Consider the following 23,594-nt stretch of genomic DNA (forward strand, 5'->3'; position numbering starts at 1 on the left):
GGGTCTTGGGCCCCTCCGGGGAGCCACCTCTCTGGTCAGCTTGGGCTCTGCTGGGCTGCTAGATCACGGGGCGGTACCATAGGGTGTGTGGTCTCTTTTGAGCTTCCACTTCCCATGTAGGAGTTCTCCCTGTTCCGTGTGTTCTGGCCCTGGCTGCTGGATCACGCCCTAGCGGCCCCACAGGGTGTGTGTTTTCTGCCAAGTCTCCGCCTCCCTAACCGGCCATCTCCCTGCTCTGTGCGCTCTTGACTAGGCTGGGGCGTGTCTTCTGCAACCCTCATCTATCAGCCAGGCCTTCAAGCCCCTGCTCGGCACCACCACGCCCAGGAGGGCTTTCAGGTTTCTGCTAGTCGCTCTGGGTGGCTTTGCAGCACTGTATAGGGCTTTCTCAGGACTAATCACCTTCCTCCTGTTATTGCATTTATCTGTGTGCTTGTCTTATCTCCCACACCGGAGCATGAGCTCCTCAGGGTAGGAGCCCGCAGCACACATTTCCTCTTTGAATCCCCCCGGCGCGGAACGACTCCGGCGCCCGCCTGCAGTCAGCTCTCCAGCAAGTTCAAGCGAGCTCGGGAGCGCTCCGATCACCCATTTCCTAATCAGAAATGAGGCATTTTTCTGAACTGATGGCCGCAGAGATGGTATCTGCCTCCCTGTAACAGGAAGTTTACCAGGGGCGGAGCCCAGGGTGCGGTGGAGTGATAATCTGCCTCGCCCGCTCTTCCCTAACCTCCCGACGCTGGCTGGTTCTCCCCCCGCCACTAGCCCCGCTGGAGAACTGCGGAGGGAATGGGATGGGAGGCCGGCCTGCAGGCCCCAGGAGGCCCCGTGCCAGGGCAAGGAAGTGGGAAGGCTCAGTGAGGAGCCGAGCCGGGTGAGGAGGGCAGGCCTGGCCTAGCCAGCCTGCTCCGCCTCCACCTGAGAAAATGGAGGCAGCCCTGGGCCGGTGACTGGCCCAGTGGGGTAGGCGGAATCCGGACAGGCGTCTGCTCCGCAAGCAGGGCCAGGCTGGGGGTCACTCACAGAGCTGAGCCTGCCGAGCGGCTCCCTCTCCGTTTCCGTGTTGTCGCAGTCTCAGTCCTCAGCCACTGCTGCCTCGAGCTGCTCACTTGGTCCCCCAGTGCGTCTCGGGCGCTCCCAGGAATCCTCTTTTATGCCAGCCCTAAACCTCGAGTCTGTAGTTGCTTTTTTATAGTTGTAGATTAGTTGATCAAAGACTCATTCATTTTTTGTTGCTCTTGTAAATGCAAGTAGCACTCTGGCAGCACAGAGCACACCTCTCAGGCTCACGCCGTCTTCTGGCGCCCCGCCACCATCTTCATTCCCAAATATAATTTTTCTAAACTGCTTAACAGTTAAATGGCAGACACTGTAACCCTTTACCTCCGCATGCTTTATTCAGTGTGTACCTCCTAAAAACAAGGTCTCTTTTACAGCTTCAATATATTTATCAAAATCAGAAAATAAACATTAATACAATACCATTATTCAGATTTTGCCAACTGTCCCAATTAATAATGTCTTTCTTTATAACAAACAAATTTTTAAAAATAAATAAATCCCAGACTCATTTCTCTTTAGTTTTACTTATCTGGAATATCTGCTTGGTACTTCTGTGGTCTTCATGATACTTTCATTCTTGAAGAACACAGACCAGTTATTTTGCAGAATGTCTTCAATTTGCATTTATTTAATTTTTCCTCACAAGAAGATTCCTTTTATCTATTTTCAACAGGAATACCATATGAGTGACGCTATCTTACACTTAATTTTTTAAATCATATGTTAGAAAACATATTCCTACCATCGATTTTTCAAGAAGCACCTATTAATGCTTCTCAGAACAGACTGCTCAGTACCAGTATAATCAAATAAACTTTAGAGTTACAAGAGAACTGAATTCAAATCCCAACTCTGGCATTTACTTACAAACTCTAGGCCTAAGGCAAGTTATAAACCTCATTACAGCCCCAATTCATTCATTTGTAAATGAGGGATATTCTTGCATTTCCAGATTATTGTGACAATTAAACCAAGTAAAGCACTTGGATATAATTAATCTCCCTTAACACAAAAAGCATCTGAAGTTAAGAGTGCTTGAGTGATTTCCCCAGGGTCAATAAATGATAGCAAAACAAAAACTTGGACTTAAACTGTAAACCTTATAAGAACTAATAAAATGCACCCTCTACCAACAGTCCTGTTAACATCTGCATATGTTTCTTATCTCCTGTATTAAGAAGAGTGGGAGGAGCTTCCTCTCATTTAGATTTATACTTCATACAGTGCCTGGCACAGTATTTTTCAAACTTAAATCACTCCTTAAAGATATATTCAACAAACCCAAAACATTCAATTAGACACGGTGATCCCCAAAATACATCCATTTTAATACACATTTTAAATGAAATTCTCAGATATTTGATAACCTACAAATAGCCAACTGTATTAAGCAGCTTCTACACCTAAAACAATGAGATTTCAGGGAATGTGAAAATATAAAACTCCTCCACATACCTCACCCTGAATAATTTCCTACCAGAAACAGTAATCCCAACAAATAACAATTCTAAAGAATTGCCAGAAACCTTTGAGAAGCTTTCAAATATATTGAATTATATTCTGCCTAATAAAGAAAATGGAAAGATACTGAAAAACTATAAGAGCTGGATAAAGCACACATACTAAAATAGCTGTGTGTAGGGCTGGCCCGTGGCTTACTTGGGAGAGTGTGGTGCTGATAACACCAAGGCCACGGGTTCAGATCCCTATATAGGGATGGCCGGTTTGCTCACTGGGTGAGCGTGGTGCTGACAACACCAAGTCACGGGTTAAGATCCCCTTACCGGTCATCTTTTAAATAAAAAAAATAAAATAAAATACCTATGTGTACAGGTGATAATAATGTAACATTATAGGTAATCAATTGTAACAAATGTATCATTGTGATGTAGGATGTCTATAAAGGGAGAGAGGTTCTATGTGTGTAAGGGCAGGAGACATACAGGAACTCTGTACCTTCTGCCAAATTTTGCTATGAACCTGAAAATGCTCTAAAAAAAATAACTAAAAAAATAAAAAAAACGTATGAAGTCATCAGAGAGAAGACAAGACAGCCAGGACTTGAGGGAACAAAGTCTCAGAGCAAAGAGAAAACTGATTATTAAAGGGAGCCTTACATTTCATTGAGGTAGTTGCCAATTCATAACAAGGCATAGACAATGAACAGAAAACAGAGGCCCAGAGCCTGCAGCTGTCCCACTGGGCTGGGAAAACAAAAACAAGTTTAGAACCTGCCAAGGAAGAAGCACCTTGGCAGATACCCGAGGCTTTTCAACTGAAACCACAAAGGGCTACACCCTAGGAACAAGGGCAACTGAAATAGACCAGCCTCCCTTAGAATAACATGATCTGCCTACTCTTACCCATCTTCTAAAATAAAACTGAATTGTCCCTGGAGGAAGATATCATCAAAATTTTCTTTTTCTGTACTATCTCTATCTGTACATGTAGCTATTGAGCACTTGAGATGTGGGTAATGCTTCTAAGGAAATTAATTTTGAATTTTATTTAATTTTAATTAATTTAAACTTAAATAGCCACATGACTAGTGGCTACCATATTGAACAGCACAGCTCAAGAATTTTTCATACTCAAGGTCCAGTGCTAAAAAAGAAACAAACAAAATTATTAGCCTAACAGGAAATATAATCAAATGCCAAAAACCAAAGGAGGAAAAGAAATCAAGAGAAGAATCCCCACAGTTATTCAGGTATTGAAATTATGAGCAGGGGCTTTACTGCACCAGAAAACTGGAATCTACTACTTAAAATAACAAATTTAACAAGTTCCTGCCCATATCTTGACTTCTAAATGCCATTTGTGCATTTCATTGCATATAAAATTTACCTCCGAAAAAAGAGCCACAAACAAATACAAGCTCTATTTTATGATACACATGCAAAGTGATCCAGTGTACTGATGTCTAGAACTTACTTTGAATTGCCTCATAAGATAAAGATGGATTGATAAATGGATAGAGGGAAATATATGATAAAATAAATGTTCATTGTAGAATCCAGGTAATGAGCATGTGCATGTTCATTGTATAATCCTTTCAAGATTTTTGGATTTTTCAGAGGTTTCACGGTAAAGTATTGGTGGGAGGAGGAATTTTTTAAAGATAGGCCAGTTTAAAAATATACAGATTGAAAAACAAACAAACAAAAACCAGAGAAGAAAAATATTAAAAAGAGCATGGTGGAGGGCAGGGAAAGAGCATCAGAAACACACAGAACATCATTTTCAAAGTCTCAGATACATACAACTGGAATCTCAGAAGGAAAAGAGGAGAGTGGATTAAAGGAAATACTTGCAGAGATACTGCCTGTGAATTTTCCTAAACTGACAAAAGCTAAGTCAGAGATGAAAGAAGCCCTACAAACCCCAAGCAGAATTACACACACACACATGCACACACACACACACACACACCAGGCACATCAGAGTCAACCACTTAAACAAAAGACAAAGAAAAACCCTTAAATGCAGGAGAAGGGGGGAGAAAAGGACACATTGCCATCAAAGGAGCCAATTTTCTATAGAAATAATGGAAGCCAGAATGAAATAGAATGACATCATTAAAATGCTGAAAGAAAATAACTCCCAAAGCATACTTGGAAAAAAATATAATTTGAAAATGAGTGTTTTTTGCAGAAATTGACTGATTGTAAAATTCATCTAGAAAATGCAAAGGACCAAAAGCAGCCCCTTGAAGAAGGAGCAGCAGGAGGATTAATACTATCAATTATGATAACAACACTGTGACACTGGCAGAACAGACAAAATAACAAATAGAACAAAATAAACAATCCAAAAACAGACCCATTCATATAAGGTCACCTGATTTATGACAAATTTGTCACTGCCATGCAGTGGAATAATAAATGGTGCTCAGTTAAGGGATATCCACATAGGAAAAGAAATGTATCTTAATCTCTACCTCATACTATACACAAAAATCAATTCCAGATGGATGGCAGATCTAAATGTGAAAGGTTAAAAAAAAAAAAAAAAAAAAAACCTTTAAAAGAAAACACAGGAAAACATCTTAGTTACCTTAGTGAAGATTTAAAATTTAAGATTTCTTAAATCTTAGTGAAGATTTCTTAAAGAAAACACAAATGGCATTAATCATAAAGAAAATTTTTGAAAAATAAAACCACATTAAACTATTAAAATTAAGAGCATGTATTCACCTAAGAGAGCTCTGAGAGAATGAAAAAGCAAGCCACAGAATACAAGATATTCCCCCAAAGGTTTCATATTGGGAATATATTGTAAAATAACAAACACACAAATCAATAAGAATAAGACAACCAGGCACACAGAAAAATAGGAAAAAGATACTTCATAAAACAGAATACACAAATAGTCAAGAAACTTGACTTAGTGTTAAATTTTATTTTAAAAATTTATCAAACTATATACTTAATATTTGTGCATTAATTTATCTTTTACTTCAGTAAAAGTTTACCAGAAAATGGATACATTAATCATTATTCATACAAGTTCAACTACATTGTGTAAGCTTTCGAAGATTCTGCTCTGAATGGCAACAGCAGCATGTATAAAAAAAGCAGGCCATGGGGAAACAACTAATGGGAGACTCCCTATCATTATATCACTACCTCTGTATAATTTTCTTTTAGGCCATGTCACTCTTTTTTTTTAATAGCTTCTACTTATAAAACGTATGCAGTGTCCCAAGACTGTATTAAGTGCTTTATGTGCATTATGAAGTTTAACCTTCACAATCTTTGAGGTAGCTATTATCATCATTTTACAGATGAGTAAACTGAGGCTCAGAAAGGTTAAACAACTTGTTCAAGATGACACACAGTGGCAGAACCAGAATTATGAACATGTGAATATATATGGTAAAATAATTAGTTATGTCATTATTTTGTGCCATCAGATACAAATATATTGTTTCATCTATTTTATGCCTTAAATTCTATCCTTGTTTGAAAACAGACTTTGTATTTGATGCCTCATATAACTACTGCAAAGTATAAAGTGTTCTTATAAGTCCTTGAAATGAATACTGTCAAATCCAAAATACTGTAGTGCTTAGATGCATGTATTAAGGAACATAAATACATCTCATTTTTAAATCCTGAAGTATTAGAACCAAGTGCATTAGTATCTTGCTTTGAGCACCATCCTTGGACTCTGTGTCTGTGTCATGGGCATATATTTTAGACATGATCTCTTCAGCACAGTACCTAAGAAACTAAACATACCTTTGAAAGAGGAAGAAGAAATACTACTACTTTGCCATGTATAAAATTCTGTCCATTTGGAAACAGCATTGGAATCAATCTAGATATTCTAAGTATTAGATCCTCAAAGGGTTATCTTAAGTCCCCTTTCAGTTCTAAAATTCTATGATTCTGTATGTCTAGACACTTGTAACTTCTGGATTCCTTCCTCCCCAATTTCCTTCATCCTTCTGGAAATAAAATAAAAAATATGTTTCCTGTGTAATAATTTTCCACATTTTATTAAGTCCATACTTTATTCTCCCCAATTAACTCCTTACTTTTTATATAATGACAAATCAATGCATATGATTCAGTAAATGACTGCAGTAATATAAAGAAATAAGATATATAGTATGATAGAATTTGGTTATAACTAGCAGACTAGGTGCTCTGAATTTTAATCTTAATTCTATTACTAATTGGCTTTCTATATGTGGAGGCTACTTAACTTTACATCTTTGTGCATTAATGGGTTAAAGTTGATTACTATCCTCTTGCCTTACTGGTGTGATATTAGGTTATAAGACAGTAATACACAGATGGTATACAATGCTAATCAGGCATAGGACAACATTTTTAAAAGCTTGGTCATGAAGTGAGTTTGTTTAATTCTATACATTGGACGAATAAAATATGTAATAAATATAATGCCACATAAACCAGGCCGATCTGTCATTTTATATGAGGTTTGAATAAATGTATTCTAGAATTGCTTATACCTATTAAATAATTACTCAAAGGTTAAGAAATGACTTTTGTGATGGTTTTTTTATTCTGTTGAATAAAAGCCTTTAATTTCAAATGTTATCAGCTTTTTCCTTATGCTCTATATAGCCTTGTCTTAAAGGTGCATATAGCTTCATGAATATACTAGGACAACACAACATAGTAGATGTCAGTCCTGACCTCACATACTTCAAAATGTATGTGCCTATTTGTTTCTGAGTCTTCAGCATTTTCCCATGGATGGAATTTAGCACCCTGAATGTTATTAACAGCATGCATGCTACCACGGAAGACTGCCAGTTCAGTGGCCAGTGAATAATTTAGGCATCAGCTGGTGTGGCAAGATTGTATTACTTAGGAGAATCTAATATGCGCTAAACTTTGACATTAAAGAAAACAAATGTTTCTTTTCTGAGAAAAGTGAATTACACACAAAAAATTTTGTGTATATTTATCTAAAATATACTAAAATAAAAATTGTACTAATAAAAAGTGTACTAAATAAAAATTGATTTAATATTTTTTAAATTACAAAAGTAATGGAGGCTCAGTGTCAGAAAAAATTCAATAACAGAGAAGGGTATGAAGTGTAAATGGAACAATTTGCCCCTTTGCATTGTAGCTCTATTTTATAATTTTATAAAATATACATTATATGTTATTTAACCAGTACTCTATCATGTACATTTAATTTGCTGATAATGCCACAGAGAACCTTCTTCTGTGTCCATGGCTACTTATAGGCACACTTTCATAACATATTTCTAGAAGGAGAATTGTTAGGTCAAAGGACATGTACATTTTGCTGACGGACACTGACAAATTTCCTTACAGAAATGTTGTATTCCAATTGATAATCTTACCAATTTTCATATATACCTTTTTCTTTTTCTTCACATTCTTCTGACAAGAACACTTCTGGTCTTTCAAATTATTGGCTTTAAATAATTTTTATATGCAAAAAACAAAATCAATTTTTACTTTCAATTTTTCACCACTCTGTACTACATTAAACAACATTTTTAGGCCTGTTTTCTTTGCTATGTTATACTGGTAGATACTCTTTTATATGGTGAATGAGAACGTAAAACAGAGTTCATGAAATAATATTTAGTGACTGCTTAGTCCCAGCCACTGTGCTAGAAACTTTAACATAATTACCCTTTACCCTTACAACCACCATAAGTAGTGATACTATCTTTATTATACAAATAGGAAAATTGAGATTCACGTATCTTAAGCAACATGTCCAATGGTAGACAGCTAATAAATTGCAGAGTTATGATTTGAGTTCAGTTGTGCCTCTCCATTTCCATGCTCCTTCTCCAGAGATTTTTCCCTCATCTTCCTGAAACTTCTCTTGTAAAGGACACTGATTACATGTGTAATCAAATATCTGGTGAATTTTTTGTTTTGTTTTTTCTTCTTTTTAAGTCCTCATCTTTCTGGACCTCTATGATTCAGCATTGTTAGTGTTCTATTTTACTGAAACTTTCTTTGCTAGCTTTCTAAACACTACACCTCAGTTTCTTCTTTCACTTCTTGATAACTTTTATATTCCTTTTCTCACCTCTTAAATGAACGCATTCTCCAAGGTTCAGTCCTGCTCCCTTTTCTCATTCAATTTAGTTCCCTCTTGGAGATCTTATTCTCTCTTGCGACTTTAACTTTTATTTTTTGTTAATACGGTAAACTTGGAGACAGCTTACTCTAGCCACACCTGCTTTTGAACACCTAATTTCTATTTCTGACTGTTTTCTTGAGCAGCCGCTGGATATCACTAACTCATGTTCAATTAATCTCTCTCACAAAATCTTCTCACCCTCCTATAATACAGGATCAAGATTAGTAAAGGAACTATCTTCCCAGTCATTCTGTATTAGAAACTTTGAGTTCTTTGGTTTGGCTGTTTCCCTGCTATTTATCTAATCATTGTGTTGCCAAATCCTGTTAGTTTTACCTCTGAAATATCCCCACATGTAAATTTTGCCATACTTTTCTTACTGCCGTGTCCTGGTTTGGATTTTTACACTATATTAGTATTCATTTTTTAACCTGTAGTCTCTGCCTTTTTCAGTTTACCCTGCAGTGTTATTGATGTGTTATGATGGGTTAAGAGACCACAAAAGCATGCACACCTGTATGTAATTCAATTTCTCTGTTTAGTTAAGGACAGACACACAGGCTTGGTATGCCTTTTCCTTTTCCTGACTCCTCTCTTTATTCTGATAAATATATATAACATATAATTTGTCATCTTAACCATTTTAAGTATACAATTCAGTGACATTAATTCTGTTCACAATGTTGTACAACCATTGGCAGTATCTATTTCCAAACCAAAACTCTGTACCCACTAAGCACTAATTCCCCACTGCATTTACCTCCCATCTTCCTGGCCCCTGGTAACCTTTAATCTACTTTCTGTCTCTATGAATTCGCCCATTCTAGGTATTTCATATAAATGAAACCATAAAATATTTGCAATTGTGTCTGATTTGCTTCACTTAGCATCATGTTTTCAGGATTCATCCATGTTGTGTCATATATCAGAACCTCATTCCTTTTTATGGATGAATAAAATTCCATTGTGTATATAGACACACATTTATTTATCCATTCATCCACCGATGGTCACTTGGGCTGTTTCTACTTTTTGGTTTTTGTGAATAATGCTGCTATGAACATTGAGTTGTTTGTCTGAGTTGTTTGTCTTTTTGTTGTTGATTTGTAGGAGTTCTTTATGTATTCTGGATTTAAACTCTCATCAGAAACATGATTTGCAAATATTTCTCCATTCTGTGGGCTGTCTTTTCATTCTTTCAATAGTGTTGTTTGATGCATAAAAGTTTTTCATCTTCATAAAGTCCAATTTATTTTTTCTTTTGTTGCCTGTGCTTTTGGTATAAAATTTAAGAAACCATTGCCAAATCTGAGGTCATAAAGATTTCCACCTATGGTTTCTTCTAAGAGTTTATAGTTTTAGCTTTTAAATTTAGGTTCTGATTCATTCTAAGGTAAATTTTGGCACGCAATAGGGGTCCAAATTCATTCTTTTTGTATGTGGATATTGAGTTTTCCCAGCATGACTTGTTGTATAGACTGTTCTTTCCCCATTGATAGACTTTGCACCCTTGTCAGAAATCAACTAGCAATAGATCTAACAGTTATTTCTGGGCTCTCTATTCTGCTCCATTATGGAATATGTCTGTCCTTACTTCAGTATTACACTGCTATGATTACTGTGACTTCGTAGTGAGTTTTGAAGTGGGCATGTTTGAGTCCTCCAATTTTAAATTTCTTTTTCAAGATTGTTTTGGCTATTTCCAGGTCCCTTGGAATTTTAGGATGGGTTTTTCCATCCCCCCCTAAAAAAAAAGATGTTAGAATTTTGATAGAGATAGCATTGAGTCTGTATACTGCCTTGTTTAGTATTGTCATCTTAGCAATATTTAGTCTTCCATTCCATGAACATGTGATATCTTTCTACTTATTTAGGTCTTCTTTAATTTCTCTTAGCAATGTTTTATAGCTTTCAGTCTATAAGTCTTTTACCCCCTTGATTAAATTTAGCCTGTATTTAAGTCATCTGTCACTTAACTACAAGAATATGTTCTGAATTGCATCCTTAAGCAAGTATGTGTGTATCTATACATATCTACACATAGAAAAGGTACAGTAAAATTACGATATAAAAGATAAAAAATGAGGGCCGGCCCATGGCTCACTTTGGGAGAGTGTGGTGTTGATAACACCAAGGCCACGGGTTCGGATCCCTATATAGGGATGGCCAGTTAGATCACTTCGGAGAGCGTGATGCTGACAACACCAAGCGAAAGGTTAAGATCCTCTTACCAGTCATCTTTAAAAAAAAAAAAAAAAAGTAAAAACTGGTGCACCTATATACAGCACTTACCATGAATGGAAATTATAGGACTGGAAGTTGCTGTGAGTCAGTCAGTGAGTGAGTGAAATGTGAAAGGTGAAAGGTGAAAGGTGAATGAATGTGAAAACCTAGAACATTACTGTACACTACTGTACACTTTATAAACATTGTACATTCAGGCTACACTAATTTCTTAAAAATATATTTTTCTTTCTTCAATAATAAATTAACCTTAGCTTACCATACATTTTCTATTTTATAAACTTTTCAATTTGCTTAACTTTTTGACCCTTTTGTATTAACACTTAGCTTAAAACACAAACACAGTACAGCTGTAAAAAATTTTTTCTTTCTTTATATCCTTATTTCATAAGCTTTTTTCTATTTTAAATTTTATTTTAAACAATTTTATTAAAAACTGAGACAAAAACATATACATCCTAGGCCTACACAGGGTCAGTATTTTCAATATCACTGTCCTCCACCTACATATCTTGTCTTCAGGGGCAGTAATACACATGGAGCTGTCACCTCCTATGATAACAACGTCTTCTTCAGGAATACCTCCTGAAGGACCTGCCTGAGGCTGATTTACAGTTAACTTTTTTTGTAAGTAGGAATATGCTCTAAAATAACGATTAAAAGTATAGTATCATAAATATATAAAATAGTAACATAGTCGTTTATTATCATTATCAAGTATTATGTACTATACATAATTGTATGTGTTATATTTTTATATGACTGGCAGTGCAGTAGGTTTGTTTACAAGCATCACCACAAACGCATGAGTAATGCATTGCGCTAGGATGTTATTGCAGAACTTTAACGCACAGTGAACATAAATATACTTTGAATCATGACAGTCCTGTTTGACAAGTGAGAAAACAGGTGCACAGAAGTTAGGTGTCTGTCTAGATGCACACACAATTTAAATCAATAAAGGTCAATGATAACAAAGCACCTATCCCTTCAGAAAATCAAAAAAAGTTTCTAGTAAAAAGCAAAATAACCACTACACACTAAATAACCATTAATACCAAAATGCAACTCAAATCCATCCATTTCCTTCAACTGCCACCACCCTAGTCCAAGCCACCACCGCTGCTCTGTGGACTGCCCTAATGCCTCCTTCCTAATGGCTTTCCTACTTCTACTTTCATTCTTGTTCCCTTCCCTCTCCAAATAGCAGCAGAGTGTTATAATCAAACAAGTACCAGAAAAAAAGAGTGAATGCCTCTTTAACCTGTGTGTGGAGAAAGTCTTTTATCTATGACTCAAAATTCAGATTGATAAAATTGACCACAAAACAATTTTACATGGTAAAAAAACCCATAAAGTTAAAAGACAACTGAAAAAATGGAAGAAAAAAAAAGGCAGCATATATCACAAATAAAAGGCTAATACCCTTTACATATAAAGAGATCTTAAAAATTGAGGACAAAGGACCAAACACTTCACACACCTAGGCTATATGGTATAGCCTGTTGCTCCTACGTGAGTAATGTGTTGCACTATGGTCATAAGGTAGATCTATTTAATTATAGTCATGGGCTGCATAATGTTTCAGTCAAAGAGAGACTGCATAGAGGACAGTGGTCCCATAAGATTATAATGGAGTTGAAAACTTCCTATTGCCTAGTAACACTGGAGCTGTTTTAATGTCATAGAACAACACATTACTACCTTATGACCCAGCTATCCCACTTAATGGGTATATACCCCAAGAAACGAAATCAGTATATCAAAAAGACACCTGCAGTTCCATGTTCATCACAACACTATTCACAATAGCCAAGGGATGGAATCACCCTAAGTGTCAGTCAACAGATGAAAGGATTAAAAAAACTGTGGTATTTATACACAATGGAATACTATTCAGCTATAAAAAGAAATGATATCCTATCACTGGCAGCAACATGGATAGAACTGGAAATGACTATGTTAAATGAAGTAAGTCAGGCACAGAAAGACAAATATTGCATTATCTAACTCATATGTGGAATCTTTAAAAAAAAAAAAAAAAAGTGGTTCATCATATAAGTAGATAGTAGAATAATGGTTACCAGAGTCCAGGAGGGGAGACTGAGAAAAGGGGAAGTGATGGATTAACGGGTACAAAGTTATGCTATCTACCCTAAGTGAATCACTGTGCAGTATACAACACACTGTATTCCACAAACATGTACAAGTAAATGTTAAGAAAAAATTTTAAAGGTAAACTGAGGCACAAATATATATCAACAAATGATAAAATTGGTCAGTGAAAATAAGATGGCAAAACAGTATATGTGAATAGTCTCAAAGTATCTCTCCACAAGATATTTATTAATTATAAAAAAAAAGTAACATTATAGTGGAAAAACCTGCCAGTCACACCACCTCAACTAAGTGATCAAAGTTAACACTACCAGTAATGGGGCAATTTGAAAACACGTGCCTCCCAATATGGGCAGACACAACATCACTTCTGTGTCATTCTTGCCAAAAACACACAACCTGAATCTAATCATGAGATAACATCAGTCGAACCCAAACTGAGGAATGGTCTACACAATAACTGGCCAGTACTCTTCAAAAGTGTCAGGGTCATGAAGGCACAGAATGACTAAGGAACTGTTCCAGATTAGAGGACACCAAAGAGACACAGCAAATAACATAATGTGTGATCCAGAACTGAATACTGGCGCAGAAAAAGGTCATTAATTGGGGACAACTGGAAAATCTGAATAAAGTCTGTAAACTCGCTAACCGTACTGAATTGATTTTAATTTCCTCAAATCAAATAGTATTTTAAACAGTTCATCAAATCAATAAAACTGAACTGATGTTAACTGATGATGATTTTGATCACTGTACTGGGGTTATGCAAGAAAATGTTCTTATGCTTAGAAAATATACACTGAAGTATTCAGAGGTAAAGGAGCTTCATGTCAAACAAACACTGTAGGAAAAAATTGTGTGTGTAGATCAAATGAATGAGTGATAAAACTAGGGTGATAAAATGTTAACATCTGAAACACTCGGGGATTCAGGGTGAAAGATATATAGGAATTCTTTATACTATTTTTGCAACTTTTTTGTATGTCTAAATTTTATTTATGTTTTTATTATGTCTATAATTATTTCAAAGTAAAAAGTTTTTTAAAAAGAACAACAAAAAAAGTTTAAGTCTCTTGTTTTTCTCTCTTTGTTCAGAGTATTTTACTTTTTTCTTGTTTGTTTACCCATTAGATTGTAAGCGCCATAAAGGCAAAAACTATACAGATATTCTCCTTAATGTATAGCAGCACCCAAAACAATACTTTACATTTTAGAGGCACTAAATATTTTTAATGAAAGACTTAATCATGGACCATATTACAGTTTTTATTCACGTATTAACTTTAACAGATCTCCAATCAACTAATGAATGGATACATAAAATGCAGTTTATCTATACAAAGGAATATTACTTGGCAATGAAAAGAAATGAAGTACTAATACATGCTACAAGTGAAAAAAGGCCAGTCAAAAAGGACCACATACTGTACGATTACATTTTCATGATATGTTCAGAATGGGCAAATTTATACAGATAGAAAGTAGATGAGTGGTTGCCTAGGGTTAGGGGGGGATAAGGAGATTGGGGAACAATGGCTAAAGGGTGCAGAGATTTCTTTCAGGTAATGTAAACGTTCTAAAATTGATTGTGCTGATGGATGCACAACTGTGAGTGTACTAAAAGCCATTGAATTGTGTGCATTAAATGGACAAAGTTCAAGGTATGTGAATTATATCTCAATAAAGTCTTTTTTTTTAAAGAGCTCTGCCAGCATTTCTAATACAAAGCTAATATATATATAGCAATCTATGTCTATGTAAAGCACTTTATTATGTGGTAAAGTACAGTACTATGTCTGCAGCCACAATGTATGGCATTGAAAACCACTTCGTTGTAAAATTTCATAATCCTCTATTAAAATTATACTCAGTTGACAATGTTATATTTGTCTAATAAAAATTCCCAAACAAAAATAACTATTTTATGATATAGAGAAGAAATTATCAGCAATTTCAGCCCAATACTGAGATTTTTTTAGGTGAAGGGTGGTGGGCTAGCGAGAGAGAATGCTCTCAAGACCTAGTCAATCCTGGCTCCTTCCCTACTGTGGAGGCTCATTCAGGGATCATTTCTCCTCAGAAGCCTTCTCTGCCCCTCAGATCAGGCTAAGTGCTCTGGATTCCCATAGCACGCTGAACATACTTCTACCCTAGCATCTCTTGAAAAATGTATTTTCCTCCTCCATTAAACGATGAAATCATTAATAATGTACATGATGATTAAGGAACACGTATTAATCACTTCTGTATCCTTAGCACGTACCACAGTGCCAGCCCACAAAAAAGGGCTCAACAAGTTTTTTTTAAAAAGTGGGGGTTCAACAAAAACTTGTGGAGTTAAATCAGTATGAATTTGGACCGGACTTCTATAAGTCTCAGTTTTCTATTTATCAAGTAGGAATGGCACCAATTGTCTTACCTAGCTCATAGAGATGAGAAGAGAGAAAGAAACTAGGAAATATAAGGAAAAGCACTTTGAAAAAATGGAAGCATTTCCAGCTCTTAGGGAACTTGGAAAGAAAAGAAAAAATACGCTGCAGTATATATACACGGTGTTCTCTTATAAAGTACCCCATATAAAATATTAGTTATTATTTTATGTGTCTTTCTATATAGTTAATTTTGTTATAGGAACTTTATCTTTGATGCTTCAGGGTCTAAGAAGGCATGTGAGGTGGGAATGTCCTAAACAAGAACTGACAAGTCTAAATTAATTGTTTACCATTATATACCTTTTTGTCAACCGTTATATGCAAAATAGAAAGCATTCTTTAATTTCAAAGCAATTAATGCTAAATTACTCAGTAAAGTAGCAAAGAATGTAACTGCTATACAGGTTACTTTACAGCCCACGTTCCTGTCTCAGAACCACAGGCTAAAATTCTATAATTAAAAAAGAAAAAGAAATTCATGACCTGAATATTGCCACCACACCTCATAAATACAGCACCTTCTGCTGCTAAAACCTTTTTATGCATTCAATAGCCCTACGTGTTCTTGACAGAAACCATACTCAAGCAGCTGAATTTAGAACATGCTGACCTTGAGCAAATCAATGCCCTTAGCATGTACTTCTGGCTTCTATCACCACAAGAGCTAGACAGCCTCACCATCTATAGTAGTCAACAATTTCTGGCCGCTGTCCCCCATCTATTTTAAGATATCCCTACTACATTTCTGTGTTGCACAGTTCAAAGAAATAGAATAGCACCACGAACCTGTGTTTAAACCCAAGTCATTTACCTTGGAGACAGAGGTACGTCTGTTCCTACTATGCCTAATTCAAAAATATTTAACTTGGTAAGTATCCACTTCCTGCTTTCATTTTTTAAATACATTTGTAACAAAGGGTGAAAAATCAAGTATGACACTTTTGCTTATTCCTTAATCAGATTTATAAGTAACCTAGTCATAAGCTAAGCCAGAATTGGTAGAGTTCCAAATATAAAGTACAAACAATTAATGAAAGAGAGTAATGGTTATCTGCCATTCTCATGCAAAATTACACTAGATATTAAAACAGTATCTGATTAAGAACTATACTACATTTTCAACAATCTACCTTAATATTTACTAACTCTTCTTAATCTTGAATCTAATTGACATAAAGTCCATTTTTAATTTTTTATCCAGGCACCATCAACAAAAATGCTAGCACCAGTCTTTGTTTACAAATAAGAACCTAATTTTTTTTTCCTTTTTGTCTTTTTTACTGACTAGTAACGGGATCGCAACCCTCAGTGTCGTGCCCGTACTGGGGACTGGCAACGGGATCGCAACCCTCGGTGTCGCGCCCGCACCACACTCAGCCAGTGAGCGGGAACCGGTCTCCACATGGGATCCGAACCCTCAGCGGGAGCACCGCCACACTCCCAAGCGGCGCACTCTCCAGTGCGCCACCCAGCCGGCCCAAGAACCTAATTTTTTTACTCCAAACACAGAACCTGTAATTTAGCATAGTAACTACATAGCTTCTGAAAGCTGGGTAAATTACTTACCTGTAACTTACATATGAGTACAAACACAAATTAGAAACTATTCATTGTACTTAGCAATTATTGATAGCTTTTTTTTTCATTCCCAACACAGAGGATAATATTTGTGCAAAGGCCTAATGCCAGAAACCAGTATCATAAAATGGTTAGCATTTTAGAAGCTTTTTAAAAGATTTCCTTAACTCTCTTGAAACATTTAGTAAACCAATAGACATTCTCAAGAATAAAAAATAAATAAGGTTTTTTAAACTCTCATCTAAAAGATTTCAAATAAAGAAAAGGAGGCTAGGAATTACATGGAACTAAATCTGATATGCAGAATAATGCAGGACCCAAATAAAGTGAAGTCATTTACTAACAAGTGAACTAAACATAGGGCCCAAGCAGCTGTAGCCTGGGAGTTTATATAACATGCTAGCTAACTACTAAAAGCTCTTATGACAGAATCCATAGAGTAAAGAGGAAAAAGCACTCTTCTTCTAAAGCTATTAAATGAAATTTTAAAATAATTTCTCCAGAAAAAAATTAACTAAAAGCTAATCTTATATTTCATTAAATTGAAAAAAATTTTGTCAGGGGCAGAAGATCAGGTATATCTAACTATGTGACATTAAATAAGAGCTGCTACCCTGCTACAACAGCAAATTACCTCTTAAACTATCTAAAAAGTTTTTAAAATAGTATCTAGCACTCTAATACTAAAAACCATAAAATCAGAAATACATTAAGGGTTCAGTGATATAACACCAAAGTCAAGGGTTTAGATCCCCATATAGCCAGCCTCCAAAAAAAAAAAAAGAAATATACTAAGGCTAAATGAGGCTATATTCCTAATTCCTAACACATATTTTAATAAACTTAATTTTCACTAAGTGACATATACATGGAATTCCTTCTGATGACCTACTGAAGGTAGGGCATATATTTAGAGTTGATTTTTCAAGCAGCTAATAAATTTTTCCTTTATTTTGTCCTGGGTACTACAATATGTACTTGCAAGAAGGATAATCAGGTATAGTGCAAAGACAAGATGCAATACCAGAAAATAACTACCCTTGTTGGCCTAAATTTATAACCCTCATGTTCTAACAATTTCTAACAATAAACAGCATGTGTTTATCTATTTAGCAATTTATGAGTGACCAATATTGGCAGATCCTACATTTGCCCATCCTGTTGAGGCTCGTGGGGCTCTAGAGTACACCAAGACCATAAATTTGTTCAGGCTGAAATGAAAATAATTTATTCTCAAAATTATGAAACTATGAATGTAAAAAAATTTTTCATACTCAAGAAATTTTTGGTATTTTGAGTCTTGGTAATCACTAGCTAGCCCCTTAGACTGTCTATAGTACTTTCAGGCTAGTGTTAAATAAATCACGACATTGTAGCACTATTATCAATATTTACATGGAAATCACTGCCTTCTGTAAATTCCCCACAGCACCAACACCAAAATACAAGGGGTCTTCAAAAAGTTCATGGAAAGATTCATATTACCTTTTAATTATAGTTTTCCATGAACTTTTTAAAGTACCCTCACATGTAGAAACACCATAATAAAACTGGTTATGAAAAGATGGCCAAAACATTCATGGCAGCCATGGAAGTGTATCTGAATCCTGAAATCATTAATCAAAATAATTCTTTGGGGCCGGCCCGTGGCTCACTCGGAAGAGTGTGGTGCTGATAACACCAAGGCCACGGGTTCGTATCCCATATAGGGATGGCCAGTTAGCTCAATGGGTGAGGATGGTGCTGACAACACCAAGTCAAGGGTTAAGATCCCCTTACCGGTCATCTTTTAAAAAAAATAATAATTCTTTGAATTATTATAATTTTTCTAAATGTTCATTTACATGTGCTTATGTCTTTAATAAACTATTTCTCTCAAATGTTGAAATGCCCAAAGACACATATAAAAATTACTATATATAAACACTTTCCCAGCATTTAAAGATTTCTGTTTGATCATTAGTTTCCTATCATTCCTTCATGTCTTCTAATAACAATAAAAATAGGCTGGCAGGTTGGCTCAGTGTTATAACTCCTAGGTCAAAGGGTTCAGACCCCTGTAACAGCCAGCCACCAAAAATAAGATAAAAAAATTAAAATAACCAGATGTTTTGGCATGTAACTTTGCAGTGGTGATTCCTATTCTGTTTGGGCAGATTTTATGCCTAGATTTTTTAAATTTTTTTAAACCTCAATCAAATGGATCTTGTCTTGATTTCCTTTTTTAACCAAAGTAGTCTCTTTCGCCACATATAAACACAAATTTCATTTAGCAGAAATTCAACATTTATTAAATGACCAAAACGTAGCTGTCACCTACCTGTAGTACCGAGATTGTAGATATGTTGAACAAACAGTCTTTGATACATGACTGGCTGACCCAAAGTCTATTACTTTAACCCTGTATGGCTGCCGAACAGGATCCACCAACATAATATTCTCTGGTTTGAGGTCAGCATGAATTAAACCAAGACTTTTCAATTTTTTCAGCGCAGTGGCCACTTGTTGAAGAATGGGCCGAATCACTTTTAGTGGCAGGGGACTGAATTTATTTTGTTTCAGAAAGTCATATAAGTTTTGTTCCAGCATCTCAAAGACTAAACAAGTATGGTTACAGTGCTGAAAGCATTCGTAAGCTCGTACAAAGTTATATTCATCAGCATTTTCAGTACTGAGCCTTGCTAATATACTCACTTCTATTTGACCTTGACGTGCATAAGAAGGGTGATTCTTCAAAATTTTGATTGCTACAATTTCATTTGTCCCTCTTTTCCAGCATTTAACTACCTGGCCAAAAGTGCCTCTACCAAGAAAATCAAGGACTTCATAAGTATTTTTCATGGAGCATAAGACTTCATGCTGTACTAACTGATAGTCACCTTCTCCAGTGGTACAATTCTGCTTTGATCCTGTGGTAGTTGTCACAACTGTCACTGGATTTCCCATGTTGGTTTGCAACATTGCAGGAAGTATGGACAATTCATCAACAATCTGCATTGCGCTGCTATGATTATCCAACTCCTCACTCTTGCGCTTCAATCCACATCGCTGGGGGCCTTCTAGGAAACTTAACCTGTTTTGCCACGCCCCAATGTGAGGTGCCTCCACTTCAGCTTGCTGTGCCTGAGCTGCTATGACCTTTGTAGCACCTGCAGTGTTTTTTAAAACAACAGCACTTGTCTGCAACGAAAAGTTGTGTCCTCGAGGTCTACTAAATGGTATCTTTGTCTGAAAAGCACTACCCTTTGTGGGAGGATGAGAATTTCCAGGGTTTCTACCATTCACATAGGTCCGTGGATAGTTTCTTTCCTGGAATACACAACTGCTTGTCTCTACTTTGAGTTTCTTCACACTACAAAAGGCACTTGACTGAGTTTGATAAACATACGGTGGGTAGACCAAGACTTGTGAGGCCATACCTGCAAAAAAAAAAAAGAGAGAGAGAGACAGAAAGGAAATATTAAGAACAACAAAATTGAGAGGTGGCAAAAGGGTCCCTGGTACTAGAGGACATTGTCACAACAAATAGAGTACTCGAGATCAAGAGTTTAGATTTCCATTCCGACCCGCCGCCAAAAAAAAAATAAAAAAAACAATAATAATTTTTTTTTAATTTATTTTAAATCTCAGGAAGAAAAGTTTTAAGGGGCAATCCATAATTTTGTTAAAAATAATTAAATTCCATTAAGATGAATTTTTTTTCTTTAGAGAAGATAAATATCTTTAATATCTCCACTTTAGTTAATTAGTGCTTCAGCTACTTTGGGTACTGAATAAAAAGGCTGAGAATAAAGAGTTGAGTTCATTCATTTATTCAGTAAATATTTGATGGGCAGCTACAATGGCCAAGATATGCCCTAAAAACTGTGCCAGTCATTTTCACCCACAAGGAAAAGTACAGATCCTTAAACTACATACACATTTGGCAAAAGTGAAGCATTCTATCACCAAATTAAAATTTATGAACCAAATGACAAGAAACAATAATACTCATTAGATAAACATAGTTTACAGTCATATCCCTAAAACCTAAAGCTCAAGAATTGCCTCACGAAGAAAAAAAAATAACTATGCTTGTTTTCAAAATATGTATTGGTAGGGATTTTAAATAAAATGAAGATGCCCATTCCATGAATAGCTGATTCTATTTACTAAATATATTATCCTTTGACCCTAAAAGGCATCATACTACACAAATTAATGACTTTCTATCCAGTTAGACTCATGTTGCCTCTCAGTTCATTTATATTCAAAAATTAGATTATTTAAAATCACCTTAAAGTTCCCAAAGACTAAATGACATTATATTTATTTTATCCCTGGATTTAAAAACTTAAAGGATTTAAGTTTATTGAGGACAAAATACCAAACATTCTGACTACATGACCATTAAGTGCATAATGATTTTCTAAATATTTGATTCAGATTTAACATAGACATGAAAAAGGATCTAACATTTTATACTGGTACACTTGATTTTATGACTTTATTTTACCAACTTAACATTCATGTAATATGAAATCAATCCAGCAACTGCTGACCTGTATATGGGAACTCAAAACACACAAACACAGACACACCCCCCAACAAAAACAAGAACAAATCCTCAGTACCACAACTAGAAAAACTGTTCATTACACAGGTATTCAATTTACCATCCAACTACTTGGTCTCTCATAATAATACGTAAATGTAAGTCAAAATAACAATTTGACAGAATCATTACTTTAAGTAATATTCGATGTTTTCCACTTGCACAAAAATTATCTTAGAATTTCCCTAAAGGTAAAATCTTTATACAAATGTTCAATTGTAAAAATAAGCAGATGAGCCAGACCTAGGAACTTCACATGATGTTCTATTATTTAATGTCCTTCTGCACATCTGCTCTTGAACACTTAACAAACTCCTTTAGATTCAGATCAAACTAATGCAATATTTTCTTGCTGAAATCTTTCCTGACACATACTCACTCACCACTCCCCCTCCAGGCAGAGACGGGCATTTAATGCTTTCATAGAAGTCCCTATATATTCTTCTCACTTGCACTCATGACATGACATGACATTACATTGTAACTGTCAGTGTGTATGTCTTTCACTCTAGATCTGAAACAAAATGTTGATTGGTTGAATTAATTTCAATATACCTACATTCTCCACACTTAAAAATATGTATTGTATTAACTGTGCTGTCTCCTAGTACTTTAACAAATCACAAGCATCAGTTCTTTAACTCAGAAACAACAGATTACCATCACAATAAGTAATGTCTATGATATTAAAAATAATATGAGCTACCACCTACTGAGCACTTACTATGCAACAGTTTAATAAATGCTTTATCTGCAATATTTTATTATAGCAATATCTTCCCAATTTGCTGTTAAGAAAACTAAAGCTCAGAGGGCCTAGGTAACTGGCCCAAGGTCATATAGCTAAGGTGTGGTAAAAGAAACAAGACACAGTCCTTCAGATAAAAGGCATAAATTTATGATTCCTTCAACTTCCTACAAGTTTTCTGATGCACTATCCACCACATTCCTAAATTGTCCTGACCTTAGTAAGAAATCAGCTACAAACCTTGTTAGACAAATTAAGACTTTGATGTTCACTGAATAAGAGAAAATCTTAATTGAAATCCTGGATTTCCAAACCAATTGATCTATTTTCTTAAAAGGTCATTGGCATCTATTCCATAGCTTTACTCAGGAAGAGACTTCAAAACTTCACCAATTCAACAAAATCATGCTGAAAACTCCTTCCAAACATATCAAACTCATCCATCAATGCACTTCTGTGAGGCTTCCCAACCTTATCTTCAATAACTTAACATTGCCATGATTCTTCTCATTTTCAAACCACTTCTACAACCCATACCCATATATTCAAAGAGATAGGTGATAAAGCTCACAGATAAGAAATTTTGAAACAGCTAATATATTTTCGATTTAAACAAAAGCATGAAAATAATAGGAGAGACATGAAAAGTCTAGAAGAACCCTGCATACCATACATAGATGGTGGGAAAGCAACTGGCAATATTTAACAAAATTGCAAATGGACATACCCTCTGACATAGAAATTCAATTCAGAGATAGTACAAGAATATTCACTGCAGCACTGTGTAAAGCAACACAAAATTGTAAATAACTTAAACATCCCTCAGAAAGGCACTGGTTAAATATACCTTGTTACGTTGTCCAACTAGTCTTTAAAAAGAACAAAAACATGCTATTTACCCTGTTATGGCCTGATTCCCAACATAATATTGCTTTATGAAAAAAGCAAGATTCGGAAACGTACATAATTTACATAAATATTACCACATGTGTTTAGTTAAAAAGGGGAACTACATACATATATATATATATATTGCATGTTGTAGATGCATAAAGAAAGGGAATTTCTTTGCCTTAGTGGAGAGTAACAAGAATACTGGGAGCAATGAAAAGATTTAGTGTTCACTATACATCCTTTTTTACCACTTGCATTTTTTACTGCATACATGTATTACTTGTTCGGAAAGTTTTTTAATCATCTG

The 23,594-nt window shown here is 35.5% G+C and overlaps 1 protein-coding gene across 1 annotated transcript in view; it reads right to left on the bottom strand.

Moving 5' to 3' along the window:
• Positions 1-451: 451 nt before the first annotated feature.
• The window catches only part of LOC103590946 (homeodomain-interacting protein kinase 3-like), a gene marked incomplete at its 3' end in the record, with an annotated part of 48,455 nt that continues 25,312 nt past the window's right edge, over positions 452-23,594 (bottom strand). The window contains exons 2-3 of the mRNA XM_008573302.1: positions 19,372-20,470; positions 452-595 (exon numbers count right to left, since the gene is read on the bottom strand). Of these exons, the coding sequence (XP_008571524.1) occupies positions 452-595; positions 19,372-20,468 (1,241 nt within the window). The remainder of the gene's footprint in view (positions 596-19,371; positions 20,471-23,594) is intronic.

The sequence above is a fragment of the Galeopterus variegatus genome, unplaced genomic scaffold (assembly GCF_000696425.1).
Source record: "Galeopterus variegatus unplaced genomic scaffold, G_variegatus-3.0.2 Scaffold899, whole genome shotgun sequence".
NCBI lineage: Eukaryota > Metazoa > Chordata > Mammalia > Dermoptera > Cynocephalidae > Galeopterus > Galeopterus variegatus.